The sequence below is a fragment of the Manis javanica genome, chromosome 10, assembly GCF_040802235.1.
Source record: "Manis javanica isolate MJ-LG chromosome 10, MJ_LKY, whole genome shotgun sequence".
Lineage (NCBI taxonomy): Eukaryota > Metazoa > Chordata > Mammalia > Pholidota > Manidae > Manis > Manis javanica.
Genome location: NC_133165.1, coordinates 57,392,390 through 57,409,160, shown reverse-complemented (window position 1 = coordinate 57,409,160; position 16,771 = coordinate 57,392,390). Strand labels below are relative to the sequence as shown.

The following is a 16,771-nucleotide window of genomic DNA, read 5'->3' as shown; positions in this document are numbered from 1 at the left end:
CTTGGATGTGATTAAACTTTCTTGTTTGTTCATTTCCTGCCTTGGCAGTGAGTGACATCTCATATCTGACTACCTGGGAGGGGACAGAAAAGTCATTGCGGTCCCTCTGGCTTCTTGACTAAGTGTCACCCCACGAATGCATCTCCTACCCACAGAAAAGCCTTTCCAGACTGAATATCATGGAATCAAAACCAGAAAGCCATGACTATTAATAGCATTTTGGAAGTTCTTAAAAAGGTCCAAAAAATACATTAATATTCACACTTCCCATCAGGGAGCTTTTGCACTGACCAGGCTCACTGACTGAATCTTCGCCTTTTCTCCCATCTCTCACTGTTTTACCTTGAGTTCTGTTTTGGAAGAATTTTAGGTTTACAGAAAAGTTGTGAAGGTAGAACAGAGAGCACCCATGTACCCTTCACCCAATTTTCCCCGGTGTCAACATCTTACAGACCAATGGTACGTTGTTCAAAATTAAGAACTGATCATGGCTACCATACTCCATACTAAACCACAGACCTGATTTGAATTCAGGCAGTGTTTCCACTGCTGTCCTTTTCCAGATGCAGGATCCAATCCAGCATCCCACATTGCTCTTAGCATCTCCCATTGCTAATTATCAGGGTCACCCTATCCTAATTGGAGCAACTCAGCTCAGCTCCCTTTTCTCATTAGCGTGAGCTAAAAACAAGACAACAGACCCCAAATGGAATCACTTATGCTAAGCCTCCCACCACCAAACCGAGACTTAACTATGACTTCGGCTCTCCCAAAGATGGCATCTGAAGCCAGTGGATCAGGAATCATCGGATTAAATTAGTTAGGTCAACTGCCTTGTAGAAGCCTGCCCTTCCCTCTAAGGAAAGCGACTTTGCCTTAACCATCCTGCTTTTTTCTCCGGTACTATTTCCTTGTTCCTGCCCCCTTCTGCCTGCAAAATCCCTTGCCTTGCTTTTATAGCTATCTGGAGCTCCTTTCTATCTGCTTGATGAAATGCTGCCCCGAGTCATGGTTCATTGAATAAACCCAACCCAGTGGTCGGGTATGGGTATTGCAAAGTCTTTACATTTGCTCAGTTGAATTATTTTAGCAAATATAATTCTCTCATTAAACAAGTGAATTCATTTTTCATTCACTCTCCAGATATTAATGGAATGCTTGCCAAGTGCTGGGCAACTTAAACAGGTGTGATCCCTACTCCAGCAGAACTGAGAGAACGCAGGCAGGAGATATGTCACGGGAGGGTGTTGAGCCTGGGGGAAGGGACCAGGGCAAACCTTTTGGAGGCATTGGTATTTGAGAAGGAGTTTGCCAGAGGAGAGGGGAGAGAATCCCAACAAAGGTATGCAAGGGACTGAAAGCAAGGGAGTGGGAGAGGACCCAGGTGAGGCCGGAGTGGAAGACAGACGGATGCCCTCTTATTGTGAAATGAAAATATATCAGTGTATAATGGTCAAATCACTATGTTGTATAGATGAACCCAATATAATGCTGTGTATCAACTACATTTCAATTAAAAAATAAATCAGAAAAATGTATCAGAACAAACCAATTGATAATTGCACATTAATTGCTTTTCTCTCTTCATCCCCAAGCACTTCGTTCATGCGTTTACCACAGCTGGTGTGTGCCATTATTTCTTTGTCCCTCTCCCCCACTCGACAGCACACCCCTTGAAGGAAGCAACTCTGTCTTACTCATCTTCACTCTCCTCCCTTCCTCAGTGCCTAGGAGAGCCATATGCACAAAAGGAAATCAAAACATGCCTTTATTGAATCAGAGTAGACTCTGTTGCACCTTATTCTCATTTCTGTAGCTCCGAAGTATACAAGTTACATCTAACATGTCAAGCACTATTTTCTTGGAAGCCTCCAACTTCCCCTGCTCTGAACAGCACACAGCTCTACTTGAAGATGTCCCCCATCCAAATACCAAAAGGGAAAGAACTCTGTCTTCTGTCCATAAGGAGGAAAGTATGCCCTAGATAGTAGAGGCATGTGGGAAAAGGTGCCACATACCAAAATGTGACTTGTCTCTCTTTAAGAAGCAGGATTCAGAGGCAGAGGAGGATAGGGGAGGGCGGGGGAAGGGGGACAAAGGGACATCTGAAAGGATGCCCTGGGTGGTTATCTCAGGCTGGCAGGATCCTTCTAAACGACATGCCCTCTCTTTTATAATCCTCAGTGTTTTTTAATATAAGAAAGTATGAGCATTAACCTTTTTATTATCAGAATAAAACAGTGGTTATATTTTTGGAAAGGGGAAAACAGCCTCACTGTTTAGCAGCCGTGGGTAGAGGGATTTCTCTCTGCAAGAATTCCTGGGGCTTCCTCTGGTCATAGCATCTCCATTGCATTTCCAGAGGACAGTGGGATTGGCAATCAAGATGCCCCACCCTTCCTGGCCAAAGGCTGGGTGCTGCTAGCTAAGTCAACATTCACAGGCTACATTCTGGCTATATTTGGCTTTGACCTTGGCTTAGACCATTTTCTCCATGTGGGTCATTAGTCTAGGCCAGGAGTGGACAAGTCTATGAGCCAAACCTACCCCACCGCCAGTTTTGGTCCGGCCTGTGAGCTCAAAATGGCCTCTACATTTTGAAAGAGTTGAAAACAAAACAAAAGAAGAAGCGTATTTCATGACATGGGAAACTTCTGTGAAACCCAAATCTCAGTGTCCATAAATAAGTTTACTAGGAACACAGCCATGCTAATTCACTCACGTATTCATCTCTGGCTGCTTTGGGCCAGAGCAATAGAGTAGAGCAGTTGTCAAGAGAGACTGTACATCCTGCAAAGCCTAAAATATTTTGCTACCTAGCCCTGTACAGACAAAGTGTGCCAAGTCCTGGCCTAAGCATGAGAAGGAGAGTAGAGGCTCCATCCCTGCTCTACAGAAGCTAAATACCAGCTGGGTATGACAGTCCCCCGTGACTGAAGCACACCGAGGACACCTAAGTATTGAACTGCCTGCGATGGAGAAAGTATAACAGGAGGTTAGAAATGGGAGGAATTCTTCAAAAGAAAAAGTTGACTGGAAGGAGTGGAGGGCTTCTCGGGGAGGTGAGGCTGAGACCTCCTCCTGCCCTTCTAAGTAGGAGGGGCTTGAAGACCATAATCTAGATGGAGACTTGAAGCCACATTGGCATTTTCCTTTACATAAGGGGGTAGAGGATGGTTTCAATTGTGTATCTTAAGTAAAGGGAGTAGGGGAAGCGGGGGGATAGATGGACCTGCCAGCAAGGAAAGGGAAGGTCCAGTTGAGGCAGAAAGAAAGAAAGGAGGGTGGAAGGGCACAAGAAAGGGAATAACAATGATACTGACAACAGAGCAGCAGCTATGAGGCCATGTGCTCTGTGCATTGTGCTCAACACCATACAGGCATTATCTCAACCACTGTTAGGTGGTAGTTACCTATTATCCCCATTTTACAGGTGAGGATGTAAAGGGTACTAATCCACTCAGATCAGGGGTGCATTTTAGAGCATGAAGGGAAATCAGCTGGTTGGAAGGGAAGGAAGGTACAGATTGTGGAGGCAGAGCATATGATACTCCAATGAAAAAGTAAAAACAATGGACAAAATATGGTAAGAGATTTGGGAATTGACCACAGAGGCTATGGGAAATTTTTGACAAAGGGAAAGATGAGCTGAAAACAGAGGGATAAGAAAGTGGGTCAACAGCAGAACCAAGGGCAGGAGGCCAGTTCTGAGGTGGGCATGTGTGCCCTGGAATTCACAGCATGCATTAACCTAGCAAAGATTACAACAGTCAAGAAATATATCACTCAGTTGCACTCAACAATTGCCAGACTTACTGACCACAGGCCTTCCTTTTTCTTAGAAAGCCTATTCACAGCTGCTATGCCTCAGAACATGGTTTAGAAAAATGCTGCCTTTGAGAAAAGGCCTATAGTCATGGGGGAGAACACTTTATTGGACAATGAGTATCCAGATGGCTGATTTTATAAATGCAGCAAAAAGGCAAATAGTTACATGGGTTTCTATCTTTAAATCCTGCCTCTGATATGCTCCTTTGTGAAATCTCCAGATCTTTATACACTGAGCAGCAGCATATGTCAAGCTAGAAAGTAATCGAACACAGAGGGGTTTAGGCTCACTAGCCAGCATCAAGCTGTTTTACTTTATTTTTAGATAATAGAACTGGCAGCTGAGTAAATACTGTAAATATAGATACCTGATTCTAATCCCACGGAGGCCAAAGGAATTTAACTTTCAAGGCCATTTTTAGAAGCTTTTTAGAGGCTTGCCCACTATCCCTACCTCCCTGGGAAGTGAAGCAATGCTCCTCAGTTGCTTGGAAATTAACTATCTTGATGCAATTCAGCAAATGTGCATTGAATTCTTAGTGTGTCCATCCCTGTGTTAACAGCCTCTTCTTTGAAAGGAAGAGATATTAACAGGTAGGGTAATGACCCTGAACTTAAAAAATACATATCCAGTGGATAATTTTTGTTTGTAGAGCAGCTAAATGCATAACCAAGAAGTACTGGATTTACCTTCTCAAAGTTTCAATCAAGCTGAATATCTGCTGCTTTAAGAAGTCAGTCAAATATCCACCATTTGGCATCAAGAGATAAACATCTGGATAATTAATATACTGAACTTTCAGTCATTTCTTGGTCCCCTCTGGACTCCATGCCTCCATGCACAGACTTTCACTTGACTAAGTTGCATTTGAAATCATGTTCTGCTCTAAAGGATCATTTTCTTAAGTGGGACTCTTAGAAACTCGTAGTTTTCTTTGTGCTTGAAAACTGGTTAACTCAGAACGTGAATTCTCATGGCTTCTTCTTCAGGAGAGCATGTAGGTCCTGCAGGGAAAAAATGTGCTTCAGTGGAAAACTATGCATAGTTAGAGGTCACCTGCCCAAGCTATCTGATTTCTAGGCTCTCCTTGTCTTTGAGCTATTTTACCACTCTATAAGTAGTAGGGAACTGATAACACAAAAATAATTCTTACACATGTGCAAATTCCCTCCTGTCTAGTTCAGGTCCAGCTGACTTCTCTTTCTTCATGGAAAACTCAGTTTTATTTTCATTTGCCTCTTCATTTCAATGCTCCTGATCTATAACTTAGCCTATTCTTCAGATTCTTTTGAATCCATTATAACCTCTACCTGGCTCCCTTCACGATCAAGTAGAACAAAATCTTTAATGTGTTCATTTTTATATCTTTGTGAGGGTCATGATTTTAGCTGGTTCTGAAAATCATCTTAAGACTGTGAATGCCTAAATGCCACCGAATTGTACACTTCAAAGCAGTTAAGGGTTAATTTTATGGTATGTGAACTTTTAGCTCAAAAAAAAAATCTCTATTTTGGTAGAGAAGAAAGACATATAAGCTAACCTAGTCTTGGCTTTGGATAAGCATTTGAGACATAAAGCCCTATCTAAGGCAGAACTGATCCCCAGAAAAGCAGACCTCTTCACCCCTGGAACCCAGCCCAGCCTCCTGGGCCCCAGCTGGGTGGATGTTGTTTGCACGGTTTTAACCATCAAGATGTGCTCCGGGGATGCCTTCCCTATGTCTGTTTAAACAGATGAAGATGGATGGATCCTGCAGTGGTGGATGGGGGGCCCCGGGGCTAAAACAGCACTGTGCAAACACAGAGCAGGTGAAACGATCTTGCCTGGCATTGCTGGGTGTGGGAGAATAAAATGGAATCAAATGGAAATAATTTAAGCACTGTACTTCCTTGTCTAAATGAAGGCCACTTTGGAGAGCCAAGAGCTAAAAGCATTTTACCACTGAAGTAGGGCCTGGACAAGTGCACAGCTGTTAGATGTCTTAATTCTTTCCCAAACTAAAGAGGGTGCTGTAGGCTGAATGTTTTATGTCCCTGCCTCCCAAATTCATATATTAAAGTCTAACCCTCAGTGTGATGGTATTAGGAACTGGGGTCTTTGGGAGGTGATTAGGTCGTAAGGGTAGAACCCTCCTGGATGGGATTAGTGCCCTGACAAAGAGGCCCCAGAGAGGTCCCTGCTCCTTTGCCACGTGAAGACACAGCTACAAGACAGTCTATGAAGCAGGAAGCCTTTGCCAGGCACAAAATCTACCAGTCACAATGATCTGGGACCTGAGAAGTGTGAGAAATAAATCTCTGTTCGTATAAATCCTCAGTCTATGATCTCTGTTAGTAGCAGCCAAACAGACTAGGAGGGGTATAAGAATGGGGAGAAAAACATGAGTTAAGCAAAGTCTAGTTTGTCTCTTCTTCTGCTCATGATTACCTACTTCCCCAGTTTTCCTCTGACTCTGGGATTATGGAGAGTGAGTTGTTTTATTTCTTAACCCTGAGGATCACCGGGAGAATCTGTCAAGTGGAAACTGCAGTGGGAAAGGTCAAAGTGAGAATGGTCAGTCCTGTGATGACCCAGACCTTTAAAAAAATGACCAATAATAGGATTCCACGAACTATTTCAGATGTCATTCCCTTTAAAAAATATGGAATGCCAATGGAATTTAATCTAGTTGTAATTTTACAAATTGCTGTAGAGGGAAAGATGTGGACTTTTTAACTGGACAGTCTTACTTTCAAATCCCTTTTCCATTGATTAATGGGAAAAGATTTTCATCTTCTGTGCTCCTGGATTTCCATATATACATGCGAAGACAAACAACGATTATAGAGTTGTGATGAGGATTAAATCAGGTAAAACTGTATCTCCTCAATTCTGAGACATGTATTTTTCCCCTACATTTTAGCATTTCTCAAGTTAGGATGTTCCTTCTCCCATCCCACAAATACATAATTTAACATAAATGCTGAAGCATGATGATGTCATAAGTAGATATGTTTTTCCAGTGAAATACTTGTTTAATTTTCTTTTGTGCTTGGCTCTTCATTACTGCGTCCTCTCTCTGCCCCTCACACCAGCCCTGGCCTGGATCCCTTCCCCTGAGCAGCCCATGGCAATAGCTTGTTATGCATTCTTCCATGTTTTTCTCCTACGAATAAAATCATACACATGCAAACACACACATACACACAAGGATGCATATATATTATATGTGCCATAGAGAGAGAGATAGACAGGCACAGAGACAGAAAGAGACAGAGAGGATTTTGTGTCACAAAAATGAGATCCTGTTACATACACTTTCCAGAGTCTTATTTTCCTCCCTCAGTTATACCTCTCAGACAGCCATTATTGCTCTAATTTATTCCTTTTTAGTAGATCCATAACATTTCACAGTGGGTGAAAATAATTTATTCACCAATTCTACTGATGGGCCTTTGTTTTGTGTCCAGTTTTTTGTCTGTCTGTTTGTTTTGCACATGTCTTTGAGCACTGGTGGTTTTATTTCTATTGGATAGAGTCCCAGATGTCAGTCTGTTGGGTCAAAGCATATGAGTATTTTAAATTTTAATAGATGTTTCCTGTTGCTTTCCAAAAAGGCTGGAACACTCCCCAGTTCCTCCAGCAGTGTCTATGATGACTCTGTTCTCTGCATGAAATTAAAAGGTCTCTTAATGGACCAGTACATTTAATCATAAGGCTGTGCCGGTTTTTTGTTTGTTTGTTTCTGTTGTTCCAGAAAGTCGTGACTATGAATGGTGTTCCCCCTTTGCTGACATCTAAGGATCTCAGGGATGTGGTATTTATGCAAAGCACCTCACCCAAACCGACAAAGCCCCAGGATACCAGAGTTCAGAGCATTCTGTGTGTAACCACCTCCACCCCCTGCCATTCTCAATAACAGCACCTATTCCTGTTGTTTTGTATCTGATCTGAGAATATTGTCTCCTTCACTCGAAACAGGAAAGCAAGAATCCTAATCTCATCTCAGCATCAGGAACAAACCATCTAAACCAAGAGACAGGCAGACCACGCAGACCAAGACTCCAGCTAACTATGTTTTTTAGTTTGGTGATTCTGAAGGTTTACAAAGCACAAGTAAATTGTTCACACCTCAGTCCTTGTGGATTAACAGCTGCCCAATTCGGCAACTATTGATTGAATGAGAGGCTTGCAAAGGCTGGCTGATGTGGTAGACACTGGGCATTCAGCTTTCAGCAATGAATGCCACTCAGGGTTTCTTGCGGCCATGGCCCACCCAGGAAGACAGAATAAAATCATTGCCCTTGGGTTAGCCCGTAACACTTGATTTGACCCTATTAGGACTCGTCTTCTTGAGGGACTGCAAAAACATGCCTGCTGCAAAACAACTGAATTAATCTCGGGACATCATTTAGCTCAGAGGACACTGGGTCAGCAAACAGGCCTGAATTCTGTTTCTGAAGGACAGGGAGGGATGCAGCATCTCTTGGTCCTCTGGTTTTGCATCATTGAAAACAGGGACTGCACCAGTAGACCCTTCTCCTCTCCACTGTTCCATCCCAGATTCATTGAACTATAATGGACTAACAAAATTGGAAGATATTTAAAGTGTATGTTGGGGTGATTTGATATACATGAACATTGTAAAAGGATCCCCCATCCAACTAGTTAATCAACACAGCCATCACCTCACATATTTACCATTTTTGGGTGTGAGAATGTTTAAATTCTACTTTCTTAGCAAATTTCAATTTTGTAACCCAGTGTTATTAACTATAGTCACCACATTCTTCATTAGATCCTCAGCCCTTATTCATCTTATAACTGATCATTTGCACCCTTTTTACCAACCTCTCCCTGTTTCCCTCATCCTCCAGCCCCTGGCAACTCCTCCTCTACGCTATTCCTGTGAGTTTGACTTTCTACACTTTTTCTGATGTCATATATAAGTGATACCATTGCAATATCTGTCATTCCCTGTCTGACCTACTTCACTTAGTATAATGCCCTCAAGGTCCACCCATGTTGTCACAAATGGCAAATGGCAGGATTTCCTTCTTTTTCATGGCTGCATAGTACTTTGTTGTGTGTGTATGCCACAACTTCTTTATCCAGGCATCCATTGGTAGATACTTAGGTCGTTTCCATGTCTTGGTTATTGTGAATAATGCTGCAGTGAACATAGAAGAGCAGAGATCTCTTCCATATCCCATTTTCATTTCCTTCAGGTATACACCCAAAGTGGGATGGCTATACCATAGGGTAGTTCTATTTTTACCAGGATTTTATGGAATCCTGACATAATTATGACCATCTTATAATGCAGTTGTTGTTCATGTGTTACTCAAATAAACATGCCCCTGGAAGCCCTGGTCTGGTGCAAACAGCCTGGATGCTGTGCACTCCCCTGCAGTGATTCCTTAACCTGTTCACCTGCTCCCAAAGGGGCAGGACAACCCCTGCTCTTTGCCCATTCTGGTAAAGAGGAAATCAGAAAATGCAGGAAAAGCACAAATTAGAAAATGCTGTAAAAATGCAAGTTTATTGTTATTATTTCTCCCATAATCCCTGCACCCTTTAAACCCTATTGACAGCAAAAGCAGGCAGCATCAATGCTGATGGGCTAGTGATACTGTTATTTCCCACCTATCACACTGCCTGCTCTTACAAGACTCTCTTTTTGACCTGCCAGACAAGCCTTCCAAAAATGCTACTTTCTTTACCTCTGTTCCTTATCCTCCAATGGCTACACACAGTCATTTTTAATCTGCCCGGGCCTGGTGTTCCAGAGAGCTAGCACGGAACAGAGGCTCAAGCCTGTTGAACAGGTGAACAGTCAAGAACGGATGGCTCGTATGGTAAATTGTTACTGGGGGAGCTTTGTGAGTGATGGTCTGAGGGCTACACTAACCAGCTTTGCCTGTGCTGGTCTCCAACCCGCAGGCTCACCCAGGTAACAGGTGATTCACGTGAGGGAACCAAACCGACAAAGCCCCAGGACACAAGAGCTCAGAAAACAGAAAAATGCTCCTGTGTGGGCCCTGACCCTTGGGATCCCCACCTGCCTGCCTGGGGCTGGCAGCTCACCTGAAATGTCCTCATTACCTCTGTTCACCTGTTGAGACCCTGCCTAGCCCTCAGGGCCAGTGCAAAACTCCTCGCTGCCACCAGGCTGAAGTCCTCCTGGAGGAGCTAATCACTTCTTCTCATTTCCCACTTGTACCTTTAATGAGTGTTTGTTTCATTTTCCTGGTATTATAAATTCTGGTGTTCTTTACACCTGTGTCCCCACACTCCCCACATCTGTCAGCTTCTTAGGATTGGGAATTGTGCCTGTTTCTTCTCCTATCTCTTCAGCATCTTTCACAGTATGAGGAATCACAGTCAATGGCTGGGAACATTAAAAGTCACACAGGGCTCCAGCGGTGCCACTTACCAGCTCTAGGACCTTCAGCAAGTTTCTTAACTTCCCCCGTGCCTCAGTTTCCCCACCCATAAATGGGGAATAAAAACTCTGCTGACTTAAGAAGGCCATCATGACAATTTAATAAACTCAAGTTCATAGCTAGAACTCATTAACTACTATTAATATTAATAAGTGGTTAATAATCAGAGAGCAAGAATAGGCACGAATGATTTTTCCTTCAGTTGACATGTAAGAATGAAATGCTTATAAAAATGAAACTTGACAAGCACAGAGAAATGTAACTAAACGGGTGTGTTCAAGGTATATACTAGATACTCCCATATTCAAGGTCTTCATACTCCTGTTATTATCGGTCCTACAGTAAGTTCCACAGACAGCTGCCCACCCAGGCATAGGGCAGAGCCTGTCACATCTTCTACATCTTAACCTGGCACTCCATCTCCCAGAAGACAATCCATGCTGCCTTTATCCCTTGTCACACCTTTCACACTCAAGGAAATTCCTATCATTTATCCAAAATGGGACTGATTAAGAAGGAACCAGATGATTGATTTTGGAATCAAAGTAGGGGTGATGACATTGATCATCACTTGTCCCTTATGCTCTTACTCTCCATCCAGTAGCTCGTGTGACCTTTTAAAAACAAAAACAGCTCATGTTAGTCTCCTGCTTAATACTCTTCAGCAGCTTCTCCTGCCATGGGAACAAAATCCATACTTTTTTTTTTTTTTGTGACCATGACCTACAAAGGCTTATCAGTCTCTGATTCATCTTCACTCTCTCTCCTGACACTCTGGGTTCCAGCCACCCTGGCCTTCTGTCTCTTCCTCGGACACACTAAGGGTCTTTGCTTTTGATCCCTGATATTTATGTGACAAAATGTCACCTCCTTACAGAATCATTTCCTGACCACTGGTGGGGAAATATCCTTCCTGTATTAATGTGCATGTAATACTTATCATTAGTTGAACTACGTTATTTGTTTGCTTATGTTATCTGACACCTCCAATTCCCAGCCCATGTCCTGTTTCCCTGAATAAAAGCATCATGTGGGCAGGAACCTTGTCTGACTTTCTCAGCACCATATCCACAGCCACTAGACCTGGCACTGCCTGATACTTATAAAGCACTCAATACCTATTTATCAAATGAACAAATAGGGGTGGGGAGCAGATTGCAGTCACTTTTCACTTTTAATTTTTATATTTCAGGTGAGTTTGAATTTTTATAAAGTGCATGCTTTATGTCTGTAATAAGAAAAAAGAAATAACGCCCAAACTAAACAATATTGAAACAATAAAATCAGCATATTTAATCAGATGAAAGTAACACGCACCTTTCCCAATACACCTGAGACCAATATAATATCATCTGCATTTCAATTAAAAAAGAAAAGCACAAATGAAAACCACAAAAAATTAAAATACAAAAAAAACCCTTCCCAATAATCTACTATGTAGATTGCCAGCCATCTATATTATTTCAGTCTCCACACTGCTGATTAAACCTGAAACACTGGCCAGTTTAATGATCTCTTAGCTGGTCAGTACGCACCCTTGGACTTTTAGATAATAGTCATCTCCCCTGGGCTTATAGAAAGATTGTTGCTTGAGCTTTCCACTCAGTTCCAATCTCCTACTCAGAGCACATTTCTTTCTACCTCTCTGCTTTTGCCAGGGCTGTAACTTCTCACAGCATTTCCTCCCTACTGCGCCACCCTCTCTCCCCACCGTTTTCCCTGTCCAAAATCTTGACCATCATTTAAGGCACATTCAAACTTATCTAGAAATGGCCCCAATGGCCATCAACCATGCTTTTAAAAAGCTCTATGCTTTTTCAGAAAGCACCTTGTCTTTGTGTCTCCTTCAATTAATTACAATTTTGCAGGAAGCAATATTTTATATATCTAACCACACTGAAATGTCACTCTACATTTTCCAACCGGGTAAAATAAAAAACAGAGAAAAACAAAAAATGCTGGTAAGTGGAAAAATGAGAGCACATGAGAACAATTGCTCAGGAGCTTTCCCATAGGAGAAAATACTAGGTGGTTTTCAAGGGTCCAAAAGCCATACCCCACACATTCCCATGAGCAGGAAGGAGGTATATATACACAAATGTTTTTTTGAATTTATAAGGAAATGGACACAAGGAAAAACTGAGGGCAAGCTTGGAGTAATCTCCAGTGTTCTCGGACGCCATCCACTTACATTCCATTATGACAACCATTCAGCGTTGATTGAGGGCTTACGACATACCAAGCACTGTGCTAAATGCATTATATAAATTATCTCATTTAACCTTCCCAACAGCCTGAAGATGACGTTACTATTAGCTTTTAGGAGGAGGTCAGAGAGAAGAGGAGACCACCAGCTGATCCAATAGCTGGACCCGGGCAATCGGAGATGCCTCACTCCTGTCTTTGAAAGGTACTGGTGTTCCCACAGTGGGAGCTGTTCCAAGGGCATGGCTTTGAGAGAGCAATGTGTGGTTGGGACCATCTGGACAGTACATGTGGCTGAACGCTGTTGAGACCTCTCTATAAATATTTAAGATTCTGGCAGGTAGGTGTGCAGATCTATTTATCTTGCAGCCACCCAAGACAAGCCTTATCTGGAAGTTCCCTTGTTTACTAAACCTGCCACCTACCTGTCTGGAGGGGCCTGCCTCTTTCTTTGGTCTCTCCCTGCCCTCCATGTTTGATCGGGGCCAGTTTTGAATTTCACTTGGGGGAAGTGCCCAAGGTCTTGAACAGCATATCCCCATTTTACAGATAAAGTAACTGATAGGAAGGTTCAGCAGTTTCCCCAGGGTGAACAAAGTTGTAAAGAGTTACAGCTGGTTTGGACCCATTTCACCTGATTTGAAACTCCCATTCTTTGCTCTGATACTATACCTGTCATCTATCTAAATGCTGTAATTTAAATTAAAGATGTCAGTTAATAAACAGGTTCTTCGATCATTCTCCCTTTTTCAATTCTTTTTAAGTAACACATACTCAGTGTTTAACATAAAATATTTAACTATGTGTAGAAGTTAAACAGAGCACGACTTCTTCTTAAATGGGCCCCTCTTTATCCTCCAGCACTTCGTGCATTACCAAATTGGCTTGGTAATTGTTTGTTATGCCACAGAAACAACAGCATTAATTTTCGTACCTCATTAATAAATAAACACAGCCCCCAGATGTTATGGAATGGATCTACAGATCACCAGGGAGTTGAGAGGGCGTTCAAAAAAAACCCAGTTTAATAAAAAGCCAGGCTGCAGACAAGAGTCTATAGATCAAAACTTGCTAAAGGTAACAATCCAGATTTAAGAATCAAAACTGGGACTCTGGATCAGTGCTTAAGATTTGACATTTGAATAAGTAAGAAAAAAAAGAAGCAGATGTGAGGATCCACGAAAAAGCAGACCAGCAACTGGGGTCTTGTATTGGAACAGCAAGCAAGAGTCAGAGTCCTTGATGGCTTGGAACAGAGATGAGAAAGCCTTTCTGCCAGGCTTTTAACAGTTTGCAGCCTAAGACTAAGAAGTACAAAAATTTCAGGAACTAAAATACTGTAAGTTGTGTTCACTGCAATGTTTCTGTATGTTTGAACATTTTCCTAATAAAATGGTGAGAAAATACTAGGGGAAAAAAAAAAGAATTATTAGGGACTAACCAACATGGCAGTTTTACTCCAGGGTGTAGCTTTACCTAATTCCTTGCAAAGGATAAATGCAGGTTCCTTCTATATATGTGTAATAAAATAATCAAAGCAGCCAATGTGTATTGAGCACTTACCCTGAGCTCTACATCTTATTGAATATTCACAATTAAGCTATAAGGTAGGTACTACTATTAACTCCATTTCAGAGAATGGAGACAGGGTAAGGCTAAGAAATGTACCTAAAGTCAGCCACATAATCAGCAAGGGGAAGAGCCAGGATTCAAACCCAGGGCTTATTTGAATATAGCACCTCATCCAACAGACTGGCGTTCTTCCAAGACCATTGTGAGTTCCAGAGACCAATGGGGCTGCGCATATTTATAAAGTTATTGAATGTGTTCTGGGACTCTCGCAACAGATTTAGGAAGCTTCCTGGAAATGTGAAAGTAACCTTCCTGTTAAAAACAGAGTGAGGGTCTGGGGTCCAACAAATCTGGGCTCAACTCCTGGCTCTGATGCTTAATAGTCCTATTAGCCTAAAAGCACCCCGTTTTTGCATCTGTGGAAAGGGAGTTGTAATATTCCCCTCAGGAGGTTGCTGTGGAGATTGAAAGAGATAATGCAGTTAAAGTTCTTCACACAGGACCTGGTACAAGGCAACTTATGAATAAAAGGCAGCCATTGTGGGAATTACTTGGAGTTTGTAGGAAGCAGAGACCCTCAGCCCCAGTGTCATGGTGAAATACCAAGGCCAAAAGGTTTTGAGCGGATGAAACAGAATAAAAGGACCCAGATTTTACAAGGAGAAAGAAAAGAAAAGCAGAGAGGTTGATAGCACTCTGGGTTACAGCTATAGAACCAAAACATTTGATTGTGATTTCAACTTGAACCTATGAGAATCAGAATACAGTTCAATGATTCTAGGAAAATGTTCTGAATTTGTCATGATGGGTATGGAGAAACTGCACACACAGACATGCACACATACACATACACACACACACACACACACACACACACACACACACACACACACACACACACACACACTTATACCAGGTAAAGACAGGAGAAGGGCACATTCACAATACTTTGATCCAACATAGCTCTGAGAGGATGCTGAGCGCGGTTACCCAGAGCCAAGGCAGGAAGCTAAGGATCCTTGTGAAGGGCGAGAGGGCCTTCCCCAGCCCGGCACAAGGCACAGTGCCAGGGCAAGCAAAGCCAGGCAGGAGCACTGGGAGGCACCCTGGGTTTACGGAGAGGACTGGTGGGGCCCCTGAGGCTGCCTCTATACTTTGAGGGAAGGAGTTTCAACTATAGTGTCCTATTAATTAAAAAACAAAATCCTAGCTTATTTGGAAATATTGTTGACACCAAAATAATGTAGAAAGAACCAGCAAATACAGTCGGTCCGTTTCAGAACTGCCCTCTCAGATTGTACCCAAACCAAAGACTGATTGGATCAAGGGAGAAAGGAGAAGGGCGTGCACAGGGTTAACCTGCCCCTAACCCTTTCCCTCCCACCCGAGACCCAGGAGACGGCTGGAAATTTCAGGTTAACCCCGAACCTCACACCCGGGGAGAAACACGGCAGAAACCCAGCGGACACTCCCCCCTCTCCAGGAACGTGGGCACTTTCGGGATGGTCCAAGGGCTCCAGCGTCCTGGCGCATCCCGGGAGGAGAACGGACCCTCCCTCTCTGTGCTGCGGGAAAGACCCTACTTTCCAGGACCAGCTGCGAGCTTACAGACCCAGGACTCCCGAGTCCACCCCGGCTCTCGGCTTGCTGTCTTGAGATTTCCCGAGCCTCCGGATGAAGCCCAGCCGGGAGAGTCCCCCTTTTGTTCGCGGGAGAGCGCGCCGCCGCGCAGCGCTGCGCATCCCCCAGCTCTGAGAACCCCGCTGCGGGGGCGCTTCCCTCGGTCCGCGCCCTACGATCCCCGCGCTCCCGCGACCCCGGCACCAGCGCACGGGTCCCCAGCTGTATCCCCGCCGCGCCCGAGTACTCACTTCTCCCCAGTCCCTCCGCTTTCCACGCCGTCTCCTCCACTGCCCCATAGCGCCTTAGAGGCTTCTCAGCTTCCAGATGGGTAGACAAAGATTGCTTTAACTCCATTGCAGATCCCTGCGAGCAGGTCGATGGGTCTCCCTTTACTCCATCCCCGCCGCGGGTTGCCGGGAGGGAGGCGGCTACAGCCAGCAGCGTTTTAAGGGGCCGGGCGCTCGTGACGCTGCTCCATCTCTTCCGCCGCTAGAGCCGGGGAGCGCTGACTGGTACCCAGCAGGCGGAGGGATGCAGGACGCATGCGCAATGGAGGCTTGAGGGGAAGGCTTGGGGGCTGGGAAAAGAGAAAAGGGGGCAGGTGATAACTCTAAGAACAAAATAAAAAACAACTAAAACAGAACCAACCCAAAGGAAATAAAAACAAGGCCCCTGACCACACTGGAGCCGGTGGAGATCCTTTGCATGGAGCTGGCACTGAGGGTAGCTTGTGATCTGTCTGCACAGGATGCTAGGTTTTGAGTGGGATCTGCGAGCACATCTCTATCTGTGGGCAATAGATCCATCTTTGTGGGGAGTGTGCAGAATCGTGAGTGTGGACCTGGATCTGGGGGTTCTGTGCTTGGCTGACTGCGTTTTTTGTGAGAAGTTCTGTTCTGTGCGTATTAATTTGAATATGAAATGGGACAGTCTTGTCTGGGGTTGCCTGTGTCAACTACGTGTGTGTTTGTACAAACTTGAGAAAGACAAGAAAATAGTCGGACACAAGTATAACAAAGCTGTTAGGAACATGGGTCTATACTTTCCAGAAACCTAGGGGTTTATCTTAGTAACAAAGCATGGCAGCGTCACTAACAAAAATCAGCAGCTAGATTGA

At 43.7% G+C, this 16,771-nt stretch overlaps 1 protein-coding gene across 1 annotated transcript in view; it reads right to left on the bottom strand.

Moving 5' to 3' along the window:
• Positions 1 to 16,184, bottom strand: part of BMERB1 (bMERB domain containing 1) — a 113,011-nt gene extending 96,827 nt beyond the window's left edge. The window contains exon 1 of the mRNA XM_036992582.2: positions 15,903 to 16,184. Within this exon, the coding sequence (XP_036848477.1) occupies positions 15,903 to 16,008 (106 nt within the window). The 5' untranslated portion in view covers positions 16,009 to 16,184. The remainder of the gene's footprint in view (positions 1 to 15,902) is intronic.
• Between the last annotated feature and the right edge of the window lie 587 nt (positions 16,185 to 16,771).